Source organism: Anopheles darlingi, chromosome 2 (assembly GCF_943734745.1).
Source record: "Anopheles darlingi chromosome 2, idAnoDarlMG_H_01, whole genome shotgun sequence".
Classification (NCBI taxonomy): domain Eukaryota; kingdom Metazoa; phylum Arthropoda; class Insecta; order Diptera; family Culicidae; genus Anopheles; species Anopheles darlingi.
This window is the reverse complement of record NC_064874.1, coordinates 20,952,128-20,970,149: the sequence shown is the minus strand read 5'-3', so window position 1 is coordinate 20,970,149 and position 18,022 is coordinate 20,952,128. Positions and strand designations below refer to the sequence as shown.

Here is an 18,022-nt window from a genome sequence, read left to right as displayed (position 1 = left end):
CTGAAACAGACTGAAACAGACGCGCCCTAGAACTGTACTAATGACCGTGTTATCGTTCTGTTCGTCTTGTCGTTTATTTGGTTCGTTTGTGTTGGTGTTCTCGCTGACGAGCGGTGGCACAGTTTAATCAGCGGTGGTGTTTAGCCGTTTACATAAGCACAAGACGGTGATACATATATTCCTCTTGTTTATCGATCCATTTCACCAATCCATCCTGACAACTGCATCCTACAAATGCTCATCTTCGATCGTGTTTTATCGCTAATCGGAGGTAATGAAGCGCAAGAAAGCGAGCAGTAAGTATGCTAAAACTTTCTAAAACTGGTGTCAAGTGTCTCCAGCTTGTCCCTTGTTAGATGCGGTTTCGCTTCCTTATGCAACTATTCGCTAACTAATGCCGTTTTAGAATAAATCGAGCTGGAGGCTTCCCATGCGGTGGAATAAGAAGGGATTCTGATCGAGCTTGCTCGAACATTGATCGAGCACAATCAAAATTAGCTTCGATTCAATCATGATAATCACATTCGGTTAAACAAGGTTGACTGTCTTACTTGTGGATTCTATTAACTCAGAAAGAAATTCGTCTCATTTTATTGTTTTTCTCAACGATCACTGACGATCTCACTTTGTGTCTTATTATTTAATTGTGATATATTTTAACAGTACCTCATACGTCCTGCAGTACCTATGAGTTACGCAAAATGAGCAACTATAATCCAGATAGCAGCACAATGCCTCTCGCTAGCAATCCGAACCAAAATAATATCTGAGGAGTGGTTACGGAGGGGCTGCCGCCACTATTTTCATAATGATCCTCGTTAGATGTTTCGTCTGAGTCCTCCTCGGTTATGTCCTCCATTTCCAGCCCCTTCATCACCGATGGTTTGCAGAACTTGCTCGAGTGGTCCGTGACACGCCATTCATCTTCTGCTCGCTTTATAAAATTTTTTAAGCCGAAATTCACCATCATATTGTTTTTGAGTTCCAATGTCGGCAAACGGCCCAGTACCCATGATGCCTCTGTGTGTTTGAACGAAAAAAAATGAAAAGGGGCCTGATAGGAAGTTTGCATGTGGTCACACCTTACCAAGATGATGCGTTGAGTTGATCGGAGTACAGGAGTAAAGGATGGCATAGTTTTCGTAATCGGTCGTCACGATGTTAAACGATGTGTCTGGAAAAGGAATGCAACTGCTGAATTACTATTGAAGACTGATCTCTGCTTCTAGGCTATATGATGTTACGCTTTTGCTATGCCAAACAGGGACAAACACAAACGAACACGTTTGATGCTTATCACCATCTTACATTTTCCTCAGCTGCTTGCTTTCAGGTTTTGGCATCTTTATTTTTATCCTACAAAAAAAAAAACGATAAGCTCTAGCAAACGCACCTGAATCAGCCGTATTTGTCGTATTTATCCTCTCGAAGAACTGTGGTACACCTGATTCGTTGTTCGCCGTTAGTTCTGCAAAACCAACGGCATAAATTGGATGCCCATCTTTGGCCATTCGGAAGGATTTCAGGATGTCAAAAGATCCATTTTCAAGCAACCAATAGTTCACCACGACACAGTCTTCCTGTTCCGGATCGAGGGGATCGTACAGCCGCCGTATCTCGTACCATTTTCCCATGAACTAATAGAACAGAAGCGGTTTTAAGCGTTCATATCTTACTCCATAGGAGAAAACTCGGTGATCATTACCTTTTCCACCTTTAATGTGAATGTATGATCAAATGTGAGGCACGATTTCGTAGTAGTCACATCTTTGGCGATGCAAATTGTGCCCAAAAGGCACATCAGCATTAGTATTACATATCCAGCGGTCGTTTTCATTCTCAGCAGTTAGATTTATCCACTAAAATCAACCTTCAAAACCCTTTCTATAACACATAACATTCACTCTAAAGCGTTGCGAAGAGTGGAGCTAGTCTGTGAAAACTGGACACGTACTTCCGAAGGAAAAGAGACCAAGAGCTGTACTGGTGATTATTAAATTATTTCAAAACTCTTCAAGCATTGTTGTATCACCATAAGTTAACCATATCGCTCATGGCAAAGTGGGAATTCCAAAAGCAGCCTTGCAAAGTAATGGTTTCTCCTTGATAAGAGTTTTGCTACGCAAGTAACCAACGACGGGTGCTTGATACGCTGTTTCTGTTGAATATGTTTGTTTGCTACCAGCGTTGTATTGCGTGCGATGGAAAGCCACAGTCTCTGGCTAATCAGTCTAACATATAGCAAGTGCAGACGCGCTGCTTGACCAGAGATAATGTGCCTGATTGCAGCAAGCGTGATGGTGTTGTAGTAGCAGTATTCTATTTTTAATTCATCTGAAACTGTGATTTTTGCATCCAGCTAACAATCTACAATTGAATTATGTGTAAAGGCTACTGTTCTGCGCAGAGCACTGCTTGCACCGTCCGCGTAAACACCCAGAGTGGTAGAACCTAGAACCAAAATGGGGTTCTTTAGTAGTGTAGCAGCACCAATGTAGAGGCGTGCCGGATCGCCACACGCTTTGAAATTGTTTCCGTCCGTTGCCCAAAGTTTTGTAACAGTTTTATTTCTATCAAAAGCTAATTATCGACCAACTCTGGCTAGGCAACCAGTCGCTCTCGCTGACCAGAAACCCCCCACCCCTCACCGCGCGGAGCGTTCCTGGTGGCAAAAGTTGGTCCTCTGGCTGGCGCAACAAAATCGTTCCGCTGCAGGTTCGCGGCTCCTTCGGAGTTGCTAGACAACCAAAGCCAAAGGGGACAGAGATTTCATTAACTTTTCAGTTTTTGTTCGACCCGTGCAACGTATGACGGGACAGGACTGTGATCATAAAAATTAGCTAAAGTCATTAGAGGGCTTTGGGGCACCCAACAAGGGTTCTGGCAGCGTCGTATACGTTATTTTACTTTCGGTGCTTCTGGATCAGTTGAAAAAGGTTGATGTAGAGGAATAGTATTTCTGACTAGTGTTGGGAAATGTCTTTTCTTGGTGGACAAAGTAGGTTTGGTGGCATACTTTGACAATATATTTCTAAACAGTTCAAGTATGTCGATATCAAAACAAAGGAAAAGGCCCTAAAAAATTGCATTGAGGGTCCTTTACGTCCTTTCGTGTAGGAGTGCTAATGATTTTTGTATGACTGCAAATGATTTAATCATTTGTAGCATATTTGCATCTGAAAGAAAAATGGAATAGACGTTAGTGAAATTAATTTAAACATCTATTTTTCTATTCTAGATAACGATATATCGTTTAAACATCAAGCATCACTGAGATACTCACTTCTCCTGACCCTGCTCGGTGACCCGCATATCCTGCCGTACCAGGTACTTATCGACCAGCTTATCCACGACCGCGCGAACGGTCGGGTTGATCGTCCGCTGCTTCGACAGCACCCAGGCAGCCTCGGCCGATTTGCTGTCCGAAATGTTCTTGCAATAGTAAATCACGGCAAAGTTGTCGTAATCAGTCTCCATGATCCAATAGTTCGAGTTGTTCGGCGCTGTCGGCGAGTGCGAAATGAATGAATGAATGAATGCTCCGGAACTACCGCCACCACACTACCCCATCACGACGATACCTACGTCCACCGAAGGTCACGTTGAACTTTCCCTCCAGTGGAAACTGATCCGGAAAGCTGACGACCGCCTTTCCGATGCTGCACTTGACCGTCGTGTTCGGTAGCCGTTCACAGCAGTTCTCTACCTTCACCGAGCCATCGGCCTGAGGTGTATACGTGGCGTAACCACAATCGCAATCCTTCTCAAAGTACTGCTCGTAGCGCAGTATCTCGTACCATCGTCCCTCAACGTACTGCGGCGGGGTGTGAAATGTTACCCAAGTGTTTGGCTGACGACGTTTATTCCAAGATAAGCCCCAATACTTACACGCTCTAGATCGAAATACTGAACGACTGGACGGCTGGCCGGATCTGGGCACAGCTGGTTCACGATCCTCTGGCCAATGCTTGGCACCGCTACGGTGGCAAGCAGGACCAGCAACAACTTCCCGAAACTACGGTCAAACATGATGCCTTCCCCGACAATCGGACGCACACAGCTTATCACTTGGACACGCAGCACCAGACTAAACAGATGGCTGCTGGGAACGAGGGAGGTTCTGAGTGAAAGTGAAGCACGACACTACCAAACAGCCTCCAGACGGCAAAACAATCGCTTCCCTCTATCGCTGCACACATGATTGCCCTGGCGTCGGCGAACCAATGAATCTGTTTATTTGTATTCCAATTGTAGCCATCCACACACACACACATGCGCTGACTGGCTCTGGTGATAGCGCTCTCGTCTACCAGTCCAATACATCAACCATCGAAGGTCAGAGGTCAGATTGGATGCTTACATTCTAATTGACGCTTAATGATAGATGAACGATGCTGGTGGTGATGGTCGTCACTCTCGGTATTGGGGCAGTCGTCTCTACAGTGGAGGCAAAATCATCGTGCTGGGTGTTACTGGTTGTTCCGGCTCCTTGCCACAGCTAGCAATGGAAACGATAAGCGTTCGAATCCTGGTTAGAGGTGGTACGAGACGGACAAACACACACACATGGCCACACGAGTTACTTACAGTTCCTCCGTCTGGTTGGTCCGACGTATGTGTCCTGGCTCGAAGTAGGTCGATCGTAGATAATTCACGCGCTCCAGCACCTCCTTCGTGTCCGTAAGTTTGCTCGTACGAGACAGCAACCAGTAGCCTTCGACCGATTGGTCCGATTCCACGATCGGTGTGCAGGTGTAGACGATCGCATAGTTCGTGTAATCCGTGTCGACGATCCAATAGTTGGAAGTGTTGGTCGCTAGGAAATGGATGACACAGAATTACATTTGTGGATTCGCATAAAATCAACAGCATCGCTACCACCTTACCTTTGGCTAGGTTTATCTTGAATTTGGCCTCCTTCGGATTGCTTACGTCGCTGAACACACCAATGTCGGTGAAGTTACGGTGCGTTCCGTTGAAGAAGCCCCGTGTCGTGACCTGCAGTTTGCCGATTGGTTCGCTGCGCCGATACTGGGTCGTCACGCAGTCATGATTGCGCTGGAATGGCTGCTCGTACCGTTCCAGCTCGTACCACTTTCCGATGTACTGGTTATTTGGGAGAGAATTGAAGATTTCTTATCATTAGCGAGAACATTTGGGTATGCAAGCACACAATCGTCCATCCGATCACCTAATCGTGTCCCTTGGTGACCTTTACGCAGTATCATAAACTCTGCTTGCACCCAAAGTGGCTCGCAGCCAGACAGAGGAATCATTAGAAACCATGCGAATGAAAGTCTTTTCTCGAAGGTACGATCGAACAGCCCCTCGGCCACGGGTGTACGTAATGTAAGCACCAGACGATCCGCGGACGATCATCGCTCATCGCCCATAAATCATGGTACAAATGGTGAAGGTTAAGATGGTCGTCGAGTTGTGACCGAACGGAGTGAGCGACCTGAGTCCGTACGGTTGCATTTCGCCTCATCCGCCTCATCTGTGGTTGTGTTTAGCGGTCAGGTCATCTTCCTCTCCAAACCGCCGTGAAGCGACAGTGAATTTAGCGGGAATTAGGTATATCCCTCCATTAGCCAGGGGCGTGTTATGCTAATTTAACGATCAGCCGCGCGCGTCCTTGAGCGACCCGTTAATAGGCATCCGATCCGTGTGTGTGAGTGTGTGAGTGTGTGTCTGATTACACTTTGGCGGGAGCAGGTGCACCAGCAGATAGCAAATCACCGCAGCCAGAAAGCGTCCATCGAATTGTCCACCGAAGATCGTAACATCGAGCGACATCGGCAGCGGCGGTAATGGGGTCGAGAAGGGTAGCCAGAGCCAGATTATGCAATTCCCGTGCTACGGCGGTCCGGGAGTTTTGAATGGCCGCACATCGGTGACGATCTTCTTCAGACCATCAATGGTTCGTTTTGTTCACCGAACATAATTAACCGTTGGTTTGAAGCGCGTTCCCAAGACGGATCGGCCGGTCGGTCGGATGGTTGGTTGGTTGGTCGAGGGCCCTGGCACTTTGGTAATATTTATGTAATTTTCCAGAAGCGCTTCACCGACCCACGTCTTCTCGAAAGGTTACCTAAACTGATTGCCATTTTGCGGTGGCTGGCGCAAAGCAACCACACTGTGTTGCTGTAGCCTGCATACAGGGACGGACTTTATGCTGGACCGTAGAGCATTGCTTTCTCCGATCGTGCTGGCGTATCACTTACCTTTTCCACTTCAAAGCTCTCCACCACCGGCAGATTGGTTGTCACGAGTGTGCAGTTACCATCCTTGACAACGAAGGCGCGCACGTGCGCAATGCACAGGGTAATAAGCGTCAGGATGGCAAGGTTGGGTTTCACGTTTGCCATTTGATTGTCCGTTTCAATGTTCTGGTAGCTTGAGAGGAGCAGAAACACTGGCACTCACTATATCGATAGTATCCGATCTGAGGACTGTCTATAGCAGAGAATATCTGGCTTCCCGTTGCGTGGAAGGTTTACCCCGGTCAGGTCCGGTCCGTTCCGGTTGAACTGCACCGATACACTGGTGGTGATTTGGCGAAATCATCTGCTTAAGATAAAACTCCTCACTCCTCAACGCCAGCAGATCGCGCGCCAGCGATCCCCAGCAGTGCACCTGAGCGGTGGGGATCGTAGTAGGCAGTAGCATAACTCCAGGCTCTTTTCAACGCTACAGGGTGCACACGCGAAGCGTACAGTGGTGTCTGAAAATTTATAGTGAGATACTTTTTTTTTTCTTTCGTTGAAACGAGTTTCCTCTCGATTGGAATTATCTTGAAACAATCCTATATCACATTATTCTAATATGTTTCATTAATGCTTCTAGCATTCTTACAAGTGCTCGTCAGTTCTCGGAAGTAGTACACAAAGTAGTAGTACAAAAGAGTTGTTGTAAACAGATAAGAATTGCTTCTCAACAGAGGCAACAGGAGCAGATAGTAATGATAAAATAAAATTTAATGTTTATTAAACTAATGCAAAATCGATCGCTCCTCTATCACGGATTAATCGCTGCTGCAAGGTGGAAAATCATTTCGACTGGCTAGAGGCGCCTAGTTGCCCAACGTGAAGCTGTATCTCATTCGCTACTATTTGAAGTACTGTGGCAAACGACCTACATTTTTTCGGAAAACACCGTAGAAAAGCACTACGAACGGTGGCTATCTTGCCCCCCCCCCCCCCCCCCCGCAGGCGCGAATTGTGCCGAAACGGACAAACACAATTTATTCTAAATCGATAGCGCTTCACAGTTCGTTACAGTCGCTTGTGGCGTTTGTTCTTGCATCTGAAAAAAAACGAGGCGAAACAATACACCGGCGGACCCCGGACCGGATGGCGTTAGTTCGAGAGAGCGGTACCTAGCGTCGGCGACGCATGGCGCGAACACTTACCCTTCCGCGAAGTGTTCCGTCACAATCAGCTCATCGTCGACGATGCCACTTTCGTGCTTGAGCGTGAGAATCTTCTCCCGCAGCTCCTCATCCTCCGGCAGCGACGGTGTACGTGACAGCAACCAGTAGTACTCTGCAGCGAGGCGCATGATGCCGTAGACGGTGCAACGAAAAAAAAAAGCGGAACAAACAAGCATCAGTGGTATCATCCGCACCGGTTCGGTTGCACTGGAACCGAGCCGATGCACGCCGCACGGGCGCGCTCACTCCTCACTTACCAAGCGATCGATCTTCGCCGAGCGGCTCGCAGCTCCAGACAATCGAATAGTTCTCGTAATCCGTATCCAAGACCCAATAGTTGGACTCATCGTTCGCTAAGCAACGGGACCGGGAATGGAAAGGGAAAGGGTATCGGTATCGGCAGGAGCGGACGAAAGCTGAAGCTAGCTAGTGACCGCAGGCCACGAAACCTTACGTGCTCCGTAGAACGATACGTTCAGCTTCGCCTCGAGTACGTCCACCTCCGGGTAGCTCAGCACGGCACGGCCATCGACCGCGTACAGCAGCCCATCGGTAAGACGGACGGCCGAGTTAAACACCCGAATCGAACCATCCTCGTACCGGCTGTACTCGGCCGTTACACAGTCCGTGTTCTGCTCGAAGCTCGCCTCGTAGTGCTCGAGATCGTACCACAGACCAAGATACTGTGTGTACGGAACCGGACGGGGTCGCGGGTCGCGTGATATGAATGTGTAATTAGCAAATCGGGAAAACACAGGGGGGGGTCCGAGCTCAAGCGGGAGGGTTCTGCTGTACCTTATCGACCTGGAAGTCCTGCACCACCTCGACCGTACGGCATGGTCGCTCGAAGATGGTACCCTGGACTACACCGACCAGGGCGCACAGTAGACAGAGGTAATAGTTAAACATTTCACTTGGTTTCCGAAGGGAACTAACGGTGCTAGAGTGAGAATACAACCAACCCCAGCGCCACCAGTCCAAGTTGTTTTTATACCGAATTTGCATAGATAAGGCACATGGGGTATGGCCCCCGGGGGTGGACAGAGGCTTGCTCGCCTGAGATAACGCAGATCAGATTTCGACATTACATGCATCTCTTATGTATCATCCATAGCCTTACCTTCCCATGCCTGGCAGGCCGGGTATACTATCAGCCCTAGTTTCGGTCACCTGTCGCTGTCGATGATTAAACGCGCGAGGCGCGCGTGTATCGCCTCGAGAGTTGGCAGGGGACCGGGGACGTTCGAGAACAAACGATTCGCACCAGTCATGGTGCACGAAAACAAAGTCGTCCGCTCGCCACCCCTCCCGCACGGCCTGGACGGCCTGGAGCTCCCGAAAATTGAAACATCATTCAACCGGAAGCCATCAAATCGAGGGCCTCACCTTGAGGTTGGGACCGTAGCGTGGCGCGCGTGTGTGTATGCTCTGAAGCGAAATGTTACATAAATTCGTCTTATCAGACCGGTAGGTGCGGCTTGTACCCACCTTACTTTATCGGCAGGCAGACAGGCAGGTAGGCAAGCAGGCAGGCAGGTAGGCAGTGAGTCGTCCCCTATCTACTGTTGCCTCCGCTGCGGTCGCACGAATCTTTCGGAAACAATTTTACACTCCACCGGCAACGGAAGTGAGTCTCATCTACTACCACCACCGGCTTGTAAGGCCCGGCAAAGAAGAAGAAGAAGGTATACAGGATTTGTGTTAAGACAAAGGAAGCCATTACTTTAGCAACATGGCTGGGTGCATGGTTGGGCGTTTCTATCGTTTGAGTCATGCGATGGTGTTCCAAGTTCCACAAGAACAGCGTGGTTCCAATCTCTCTCTCCCCCTGGTTGATGCTATCAGACTGACGTCGACACGAAATCGGGTAACAAAAAAAACAGCAACCCGCAAACCGATATCAAAACCAGTTATCAGCGATGGGCGATAGTGGGCAAGCAGCAGAGTGTAAAACCGAGTGCACACCTCCTATAAATCAGTCAGTCGGACGCTACCGGACCATCAGAGTGCAATCCATCGAAGTAAGCTGCCCACGACAATCATGAAACAGCTAGCAACCACCGTTCTGTTGGTAGCAACGTTGGCTATCGGCTCGGCAACCGCAGGCGCCGTCTTCGATCGGCCCTGCCCGACTGACATCGAGGCGAAGCTGTACTTCAATGTCGATGCGTACTTGGGCAAGTGGTACGAACTGCAGCGGTACGAGAGTGAGTACGAGCTAAACTATGACTGCATCCAAGTGCGCTACGGCCTGAACGAGGATGGTTCGGTGTCCGTGTCCAACTCGGGCTACAACCTGTTCAACAGCTCGACCACCAACGCACTGGGTCGCGCGGTGCTATCCTTCCCGGACGAGGAGATCCTTCAGGGCAAACTGAACGTGTCTTTCTTCGGTGCACGTAAGTATTCGTCTAGTGGCCGGATTAACAGGCGATGGATTCGTGCTTATTCCGATTAAATTTCACTCCTCATCCACAGCTAACGATCGGTCCAACTACTGGGTACTGGAGACCGATTACGAAACCTACTCGCTGGTATGGTCGTGTGAACCACTGGAGGATGAGCGTTCGGAGGAAAGCTTCTGGTTATTGTCGCGCACACCGACGCTCACCACCGACCGGGATGATCTGTTCCGCATTCAGAGCATCATCCGGCGGTACATCGATCGGCGACAGATTCGTTTCACGCAACAGCTCGATAGCCGGTAAGTTGTCTGTGCCTGGAACTCTCTTCCAGACAAGAGCAAGAAGCAAAGTTACGCTAACACTCGATTTTCCGTTTCTTTTTCGGATGCCATGCAGCTGTCCAGAGTTTTAGACGTAGTACGTCTACCATCCGGAACAATTCCACCGAAAACAGTACGCTTGCCTGATTGATAATAAACTTACATTAATTTATTAACGAATTCTGGTGACGCCATCGCTATTCGTCGGTGAGTTTGTTTTTGGTTGGAAGTTAGTATCCTGCATGCCGAACAACATGTACGACTTAAACGTACGATCGAGGGCATCTGAAATAGGACAATTGAATCATCCTCACTATTAATTACAAGATCTCACCATCTTACGGAGCTTCATCGACGACTTACCGTTCATCGGATTGATTTGTGATCTCGAACTTGCTCTCGTCGCCATACTGTTTGACCAGCTCCTGGACGTGCTTCACGGTGGTCTCATCGGTTGGGAAGGTCGGTTGACGGGAGAAGATCCAGAATCCAACTGTAAAGAGTACCATCGAGGAATGGATGAGGATCGAGAACGACTCTACAGCGGCCTTCAAGTCAAGTACTTACGGACATTCTTGGAGGCATCCTTGTAGTACGGTTCGCAGGAAAACACGACCGCATACGAGGTGTAGTCCGTATCGAGTACCCAATAGTTACTGCGATCAGGCTCTATTATCACGCGCCAATAGGAAAGGATAGACGAAGAGAAATGTTAAGGCGCTGGTCATATACACTCTGGGCACAACGAGGCACTTACTTGCACCGAAGAAAGCGACACTCAGTTTGCCATCCTTGGCTTCGGGATAGGAAATAATGCCTACGCCCTGCCCTACCACACGTGTGTTGTTGGCCAAACTGAACGCTCCATTGGCCACGGTAATGCCACCTTCCTCCCTGGGCTGATACTCGGCCACCACACAATCGAGATCCTTCTCGTAGAACTGTTCGTACCGCTTGATCTCGTACCACCGGCCAACGTAGTCCTTCAGCGAGAAGTTTTGCTTCACCTTAACACCCTCCGGACAGGCACTGTCCGTGAGTAGTCCGGTTACGGTAGCTGCCACCGTGGCAAGCAGAACGATCGCTAGCAGTGAGGAATGCATTGTGTATCACACTCGGGAACAGCCACTTGTCGTGTCAGCAACAAACACCAGACTGATGGGATCGCTCGTCGTCTACCGCATCTAATAGGCACAGAACCAGTGGCAGATCATTCCGAAACGCGATCTCGTTGGTCACGGTTACTGGAGTTTTGTTTGATTTTGCGTTGGCCTTCAGCAAACATCACAGTGAGCGCTCTTTCGCTCTCTCGCGCACATTGGTTTTCGTATTGATAACCTCAGTCCTCGGTCGTCCCCGTGAAAGGTAGAACCGCGATAATGACCGTCCATCATCATCATCAAAACCGATGGTCCATCGTGAGAACAGTAGCCATCGGTAAGCGAAGAAGTCAACGATCTCGTGGCGCGTGGGCTCTAGAACCTTCGAGATAGCTTCCCAGAAGAACTCTTCAAAGAAGGTCGTTCCGATTGGTAGCGGATGAGGTGCCACTTGGCGGGGTGGAAGCATATGTTTGCGTCTGCCGTTTGACGAAATGTTGGCACCTCATCTTTTCGCAACGGGGCAAAGGGGATGTGTTAATTGGTCATTTTTGGTTTGTTTGCCTTTCTGTTCATCCTTTCTGCTTTGCATTCCCCCTTCGCCAGTATACAATGTATTGTGAAGCTGCGTTATGAGGCGATGATGTAAGATCCGCGTGGAGGTTTCGAATTGGTTTCACTCTTCATCTCCACTGGGCTGTCTGTTTGACCCGGGACGCGGGACGTTTGTTATTGCGACCGCGAAGATTCGCATTAAGATTAGCTGCCGTGTGGTGATCGCCGGATGGATTCACGGTTTTGTTTTTGCTCCTGTAGCAACGCCGAGCAGGAGAACTTCAGTAAGATGTGTGATCGTTCCGAAAAAGATGTAAACAGAGATACTGACTTCAGATAGTAATCGAATATATCTTTTTCCCAATCATTAGGATACCGTTACTAGCTACCCTTGGATATAGGATTATCAAATCATCGTACATCAACCAAGATACAACCTTTTTTTACCAAGCACAGCATAACCCCTTGTCCAGGTAATATTTAATATTAGATTATTATATACGGGATAATTTCTATCTTCCAGCGCTCAAACTATAAGATTTTTGGGGCTAGAAATCGGCGAAGCCAAAGAGAACTGACCGATCGTCTGTTTTGTAATCTTTGATCATTGATTAATGTCAGAACAAGGAGTAACACTTTTCGCTGGTTTTATGGTTTATATATATATTTTCATTTATCTTTATTTGCAATATGTTTAGCTTAAAAGGGACCCTCTGAGAGAGATCCTGGGATTCATTAAGAACACTGTGGGTAAGCAGTCACCTCGGGATCATTCGTACAGCAGCTAGTTTAAAGAAGGGAAAGGAAAACAGAACGAAAAAGTGAAATATCTACACCATCAGGAGCCACACTCGAAGCAGCCCATGGTCTACTTACAACTGTGCATCCTGGATAGTCGGTCGGAGATTCGACTCAACGAGGAACTGATCGACGAACTGCTGAACCTGGGCCTCCGATGCAGCGGACAGCTGAGGCGTACGGGAAAGAACCCACGCGCTTTCGGCGCGCAGAGTAGTTCCGACACCGAAGCATCCCCAGACGACGGCAAAGTTATCGTAATCCGTACCGAGCACCCAGTAGTTGGCCGTCACATCGACAGCGGCTAAACAGAACACAGGAAGGACAAGCGGATTGATTAGCTTAATGCTGTTCCGGTACTGGAGTCCTCGCTTCCCAGGGGATCCCACGGTACACTAATACTTACTCGCATCGAAGGTAACGTTCAGCTTCGCCTCCAATGGAGACTCATCGGGGAAGGCAACGACGGCACGGCCAGTATCGGACTGGCGGGTTCCCGTTGCGGAATCGCGGGGCCGCATCGAGTTGAAGACGCGCACACTGCCATCGGCATTCAGCGAGTATTCGGCCGTCACGCACTCGCCACCGATCTGGAATGCCTGCTCGTACCGACGGATCTCGTACCAGAGCCCAAGATAACGCGGAACGTCAAAGTTCACGTGCACCGGGTAGTCCTGGCAGGTACCGGTCGATACGACCTGCCCGCTCGCCAGCTGCACAAGGCCAAGGACAACCGCGGTGGCAATCAATTGAACGGTGTTCATTGTGCTGTTGTTGTTCTACTGCTGCTGCTCTTGCTGAACTGTTGTGAATGCTTCAAGTGTAGCTGAGTTGTTTGGTGTTGCAACTGGCCGCGAATGTCTTTTATACAGAAAAGTACTCCACTCCACGGTATCGGCGCTTATCTTTATGCGGGAACCGGGAACGTGGGGGGTGCCAGAATCTTGTCGAAAAACGGAAAGAAAGAAAACACCGGACCGAACGAATTGGCCTAGAAACGTCCGATACCCATCGATAAGGGTTACCGAATCCATATCACAGACACTCGATCGCCAGTGTGCCGTAATGGTTTGGGTGAGGGAGGGAGAGCGGCATGTAGAACCTCCCACCCCCTCCACCCCCGAAAAGGAAGTGGACTGTGGAACGCATCACGATCGCATATCGCGATGTTGTGTTGCAGATATGCCGCGTTGTGCGTATGGCGACAAACAGACTGTCGTACCTTCTAGAAGCTTTTACTCGTGCCAATTGTGATAACAATCATCCGTTCATTGACATGAGGAAATTGATAAGCCGGATTCATTCTGGAAATTGGGGCTTACGGGGCCACTTATGGGGCTTATCTGGTCTAGTAGTAAATCCGTTCCCACGCTAATCATTATTGCCCAGATACCGGCTAGTGGCGTATTAGGTGAATTTTCGAGAAAGGCGCGTATTAGGTTGCAGATTGTTATGAAATCTTTTCTCTGGCGAGCGGTTTGGTCAGTTTTGGAATTATGGTTCTGTTTGTATAAATAGTTTGTTCTGTTTTAGAGTTAAATTTTGTTCATTGTAAAATGGCTTTAATATACCAAGCAAAGCAATAATAGGAGTTCTTTTGCAACCAAGCTGAAACCCAACTAAAGAGTTCTATTACCGATTAAAAGATCCTAAAGAAGGAAGTGAGCGAAGTTTATGCTTCGAAAATTTCTTCAGCAAGTACCCATGATCTTCAGATAATAAATGATCTTCAAAAATTAAAGAAAAATTAACTCATGAAATGATTTTATAATTTTCAAAAATAAGCTAGCAATGGAAGAGTAAAGAGCTTTCCACTGAATTGGCAAGTGTCATATCGACCAGTCGTGCCGCGTTAAATAATGTGTGAAAGTACGTTGGATCCCCACTAAAGCCTTATCACAGGCGGTTGTACTCCGTTTCTTTCCATTCAAAGCCTCGTCGTTTAATGTGTGTATGAATGTGGCACTTGAGATTGAGAAATTGGAATGCAACTTTTCAAGAACACTGTAGCGTAATTGGGTGATAATAATATAAAAATACGGCAATGGTAATCAATCCTCAGAGGACTGTTTTTTATTACAATACACTTCGATTGAAATAATTGTTATTCAAACCATAATTTCAACGAATTTTCAGAGATTTTAAATTTATCTAAAGAGCTAGTAACTTAATTTTTCCATGAAAAATCAAAGTAGGTAATAATTTTGGTTAAGAAAGGACCTTGAATATTTCCTCGGATTAGAATGTAAACCAAAGCCTGAGCAGGTGTCTTTAGGTCAGCTGATCGCTTGAAGAGAAGTGAAAAGCCATTCGCATTTAGTCTTAAACTTATCTCTCCGCTAAAAGTGCTCATCCAACGACACCGTTCTACTTCCAATCTTCCAAACAAAGCACTTAAAAGTAGAATGTGTTACAGCTAAATAAACCTTCAACTTTATGTTCTCCCTCTCGACATGGTGACCGTAGTAGACACTGAGAAAAGCGCTATTCAAAATTTCAGCAAGCCGCGCAGTTTGAGCCGGTTATGCTGATTTGAATCGCATGCGATTCAACGATTTTATAGCTGGCGCTTGGCCGCATTTTATAGCATCACGTTTTGTCTCTTCATCGACACTAGCGCCGCTAGTGCCAAGTCAAAGAATCAATTCTGGCTGCTCGCGCAGGAAATTAAAATTTAAACAAAAACTCCACTTCTTCCGGCTAATTTTGCTAGTTGTAAGTATTACACATTTCCGAATTACATCGCTTGTAAGCGCTCATTCATTAATTTTCTTCCATTTCGACCAACTGTTTGTCTGGGTGGAGTGCTGGGGCTGTTTCGGTTGCATGGAAAATAAGTCCGCTTCTTTAAAATTCTCGATAAATGGTTACCGCTTTCATCGTACTGCTCACATAAAAGGGGAACGGCCCCCAGGCCCATTAATTTCGCTGCTTTTTGCAGCATAATTTATAACCAGCTCACATTACGCCATTACCGGATTGCCAGTAGCAACGAGGTAAAGGAAATTCAATACATTTCCACTAATAAACACAATCTGCCACAAGCAAACATGTAGCACCGCGTATTCCGAACGTTTCCGTTACCCTCCTCCCAGACCGCCCTGCTGCTGCTGCAATATCGGCCACCGTTCAATCGTCATCATTATTAAATTGATTATATTCTTACGCATCGAGGCAAAAAAAAAGTGAACCGCACATTCGGTGCGCATTCAGTGGCTCTGTTTTGTGCAAGTCCTTTATGGTCCCCGCAACCGCCACCGCCCCATCTCTCCACCCATCCCGTGTCCATCGATCTGCTGCTCTCGAAATGCTGATTTTCCTGTTTCGATGGCGGCACCGAGTGGATCGATCGGGGCAATTTTTCATTACGATTGGCCGCGAACAGCTCGCTTAACGATACACGCCCTATCCAATCTACCACAGAAGCTGCACATGCCGGTGCCTTTGTTCGTCGCTACAATCAACAATGTTAATGTACACAAAATTGAATTGAAATTTTGTTTATTGTTTTCTCCTCCAGCTCCAGTCGATGCTGCTGATCGGCTGCGGCGAATTTGTGGAAAGTGTTGCGAGTGAAAAGGATTCTTCTTCGATTGTATTTTCCGTCCCGTTAATTTCTCTCCCGCGTTAATAGATCCGCATCCGTACTAACGGGTTCAGGTAAATTTGTTACCATTTTAAAATATGGAAGACCTGAAAGGGGTCGGAGTTCTGTTTGCTTCCTGTAATTGCTCTCAATTGTCGGCTGTTGGGCGCGCGTTTTGCTTTTGTTGTGTGAGTTTTTTCCACGGAAAGGATTTCAGAAATTGTTCAAACAGGTATTGATTGCGGTAATGATGCGCGATGGTTGCCCATCAGGACCTGCGCTTTCCAAAATGCTTTGCAAAAACTATCCCACACGTCAAGGGTTGGTATTGGTGTATCAGGATGCTAGTTAATTTTGGATATTAATTTCGGTGAAGGACATTTTCAACTGAAATGAAATTGCCAATACATTTACTTTGATTTTGATGTGGAATTCTGGGTAGTTTCAGGAAAGGATATACGGCAAATATTATGTTGTAGTTCCTGGAAGCCTAAATGCCACGACTGGCAGTTTTCCTGGGTAAGAATTTTATTTTGTAACTAGAGATTGTGTGAATTGTCTTGTAAGTTAGCTTCCAGGGGATGATGAAGAAATTCCCGTTAAGTAGAAGTTTCTAGATCGTATCTACTGTCACAAAGGAACACAAAGGAATCTTGACAGTCGATTTAGTGCTACGTCCTGCAGCTTTACATTTTCCCCAGAATATGTGCAGCCCAGACATGTTATGCGTCCCAACTCAACCGGAAAGGAAACTCAATAAGGGAAAATACATCAATTCAGATATAATTTCTTTCTTGTCAATTCAGCCTATTCTCTGTCAATCGAAGTAGTCTGCGATTAATTTTTTCCTCTGCCGTATTGCTTGTTGTCCATTTGCTCGACTTATGGACCGGATCCGGTTTGCCGCCTGGCAACCCCTAGCAACGCCAATGCCAATAAGATGTTGTGAAAAAAAAAGTTTACCTCTTCGCGCAAGGGCGGATCCGTTCGATTTCTTTCAGGAATATTAAAGACAATAATAAAATAGTAAAACCAGAGGGTCAGCTTCTTTTTTCAGAATTATTTTGTTCAATTTTATTAATTGTTTTTCACTAGTTTTCTACACGATATTTATTTCACGGACGATGGGTGGCGTGGCATTCCACCAGCGGGATCTCCTCTGGATCCTGCATTGCTAATACTACTACCATCCTGACCTGCCATGCCTGTCTGTTGCTGCTCTTTATTGTATCAGGAAATGTATGATTGTTGGAGTGAGTGTGTATGTGTGTGTGTGTGTGTGTGGGGGGGGGGGGATAGATTTTTTGGGGTAGAAGATGATTGATTTGCTGCAACGGCCAGCTTTCGTCCTGCGGCATCCCCTTGCCCTTACCATATTTATACACACCCTCGATCAAAGGGCTCCTTATCAACCATCAGCCTTCTCATCACACACACACACACACACACACTCGCACGTACACACCTGGAACCATCTCGCTCGATCTACTCACTAGTGGTGCACTAGTGCGTGAGTGTGGAGTTGTTGTTTTTTTGTTTTCGTATGTACAAAGGTTCAGCTTTTCACCATTTCCATCGTCTCGTACTTTAAGTTTTTGGTTTTTCACGTTTTCCCTTCGAGACCGAACAGTTCAGGCGATCGAAGGAAGAGAGGAGAAAACGGAATTGTGAATGAACCACCGCCCTAGCTATCGAAAGATACACAATTTGTCGTCTTCTAGCTTCTTTGCTGTTTGGCTCTCTACAGCCCTCTACAATGATATGGTAATCCTCTGCTTGTATATCTGGCTCATTTCTGACGCATTTCTTCCCCCTTTTTGGCAGGT

The 18,022-nt window shown here is 47.2% G+C and overlaps 4 protein-coding genes across 4 annotated transcripts; all 4 read right to left on the bottom strand.

Moving 5' to 3' along the window:
• Positions 1–66: 66 nt before the first annotated feature.
• On the bottom strand, positions 67–11,332 carry LOC125952005 (uncharacterized). The gene is made up of 18 exons (XM_049681199.1): positions 10,915–11,332; positions 10,725–10,826; positions 10,521–10,650; positions 8,228–8,345; positions 7,887–8,115; positions 7,690–7,785; positions 7,412–7,544; positions 6,225–6,396; positions 4,887–5,106; positions 4,588–4,816; positions 4,474–4,498; positions 3,889–4,143; positions 3,586–3,814; positions 3,284–3,503; positions 1,706–3,176; positions 1,394–1,637; positions 1,088–1,174; positions 67–1,020 (listed from the first exon to the last, which is right to left on the bottom strand). The coding sequence occupies exons 1-15, from the start codon at positions 11,258–11,260 to the stop codon at positions 3,152–3,154; spliced, it is 2,529 nt and encodes an 842-aa protein (XP_049537156.1). The 5' UTR covers positions 11,261–11,332; the 3' UTR covers positions 67–1,020; positions 1,088–1,174; positions 1,394–1,637; positions 1,706–3,151.
• On the bottom strand, positions 4,212–6,529 carry LOC125948313 (apolipoprotein D-like). Its single transcript, XM_049674253.1, has 4 exons — positions 6,225–6,529; positions 4,887–5,106; positions 4,588–4,816; positions 4,212–4,498 (listed from the first exon to the last, which is right to left on the bottom strand). The coding sequence occupies exons 1-4, from the start codon at positions 6,366–6,368 to the stop codon at positions 4,438–4,440; spliced, it is 654 nt and encodes a 217-aa protein (XP_049530210.1). The 5' UTR covers positions 6,369–6,529; the 3' UTR covers positions 4,212–4,437.
• On the bottom strand, positions 7,205–8,341 carry LOC125948316 (apolipoprotein D-like). The gene is made up of 5 exons (XM_049674255.1): positions 8,228–8,341; positions 7,887–8,115; positions 7,690–7,785; positions 7,412–7,544; positions 7,205–7,305 (listed from the first exon to the last, which is right to left on the bottom strand). The coding sequence occupies exons 1-5, from the start codon at positions 8,339–8,341 to the stop codon at positions 7,275–7,277; spliced, it is 603 nt and encodes a 200-aa protein (XP_049530212.1). The 3' UTR covers positions 7,205–7,274.
• Positions 11,333–12,547: 1,215 nt separating the features above from the next.
• Positions 12,548–13,374, bottom strand: LOC125948315 (apolipoprotein D-like). The gene is made up of 3 exons (XM_049674254.1): positions 13,017–13,374; positions 12,689–12,914; positions 12,548–12,596 (listed from the first exon to the last, which is right to left on the bottom strand). Exons 1-3 carry the CDS (start codon positions 13,372–13,374, stop codon positions 12,548–12,550), a joined length of 633 nt encoding a protein of 210 aa, XP_049530211.1.
• Between the last annotated feature and the right edge of the window lie 4,648 nt (positions 13,375–18,022).

Bases quoted from the DNA above. Each gene is read 5' to 3' on its own strand.
- LOC125948313 (XM_049674253.1), bottom strand. From the start codon at position 6,368: ATGGCAAACGTGAAACCCAACCTTGCCATCCTGACGCTTATTACCCTG. The intron at 5,107-6,224 runs GTAAGTGATACG...CCAAATAACCAG, and splicing joins AGAGCTTTGAAGTGGAAAAG to TACATCGGAAAGTGGTACGA. The intron at 4,817-4,886 runs GTAAGGTGGTAG...TCCATTTCCTAG, and splicing joins CAAGATAAACCTAGCCAAAG to CGACCAACACTTCCAACTAT.
- LOC125948316 (XM_049674255.1), bottom strand. From the start codon at position 8,341: ATGTTTAACTATTACCTCTGTCTACTGTGCGCCCTGGTCGGTGTAGTC. The intron at 7,786-7,886 runs GTAAGGTTTCGT...CCCGTTGCTTAG, and splicing joins CGTATCGTTCTACGGAGCAC to CGAACGATGAGTCCAACTAT. The intron at 7,545-7,689 runs GTAAGTGAGGAG...GCCTCGCTGCAG, and splicing joins CGGCGAAGATCGATCGCTTG to AGTACTACTGGTTGCTGTCA.
- LOC125952005 (XM_049681199.1), bottom strand. From the start codon at position 11,260: ATGCATTCCTCACTGCTAGCGATCGTTCTGCTTGCCACGGTGGCAGCT. The intron at 7,786-7,886 runs GTAAGGTTTCGT...CCCGTTGCTTAG, and splicing joins CGTATCGTTCTACGGAGCAC to CGAACGATGAGTCCAACTAT. The intron at 4,144-4,473 runs GTAACACCCAGC...GCTGTTTGGTAG, and splicing joins GCAAGGAGCCGGAACAACCA to TGTCGTGCTTCACTTTCACT.
- LOC125948315 (XM_049674254.1), bottom strand. From the start codon at position 13,374: ATGAACACCGTTCAATTGATTGCCACCGCGGTTGTCCTTGGCCTTGTG. The intron at 12,915-13,016 runs GTAAGTATTAGT...TGTTCTGTTTAG, and splicing joins GAACGTTACCTTCGATGCGA to CCGCTGTCGATGTGACGGCC. The intron at 12,597-12,688 runs GTAAGTAGACCA...TCTTTAAACTAG, and splicing joins ACTATCCAGGATGCACAGTT to CTGCTGTACGAATGATCCCG.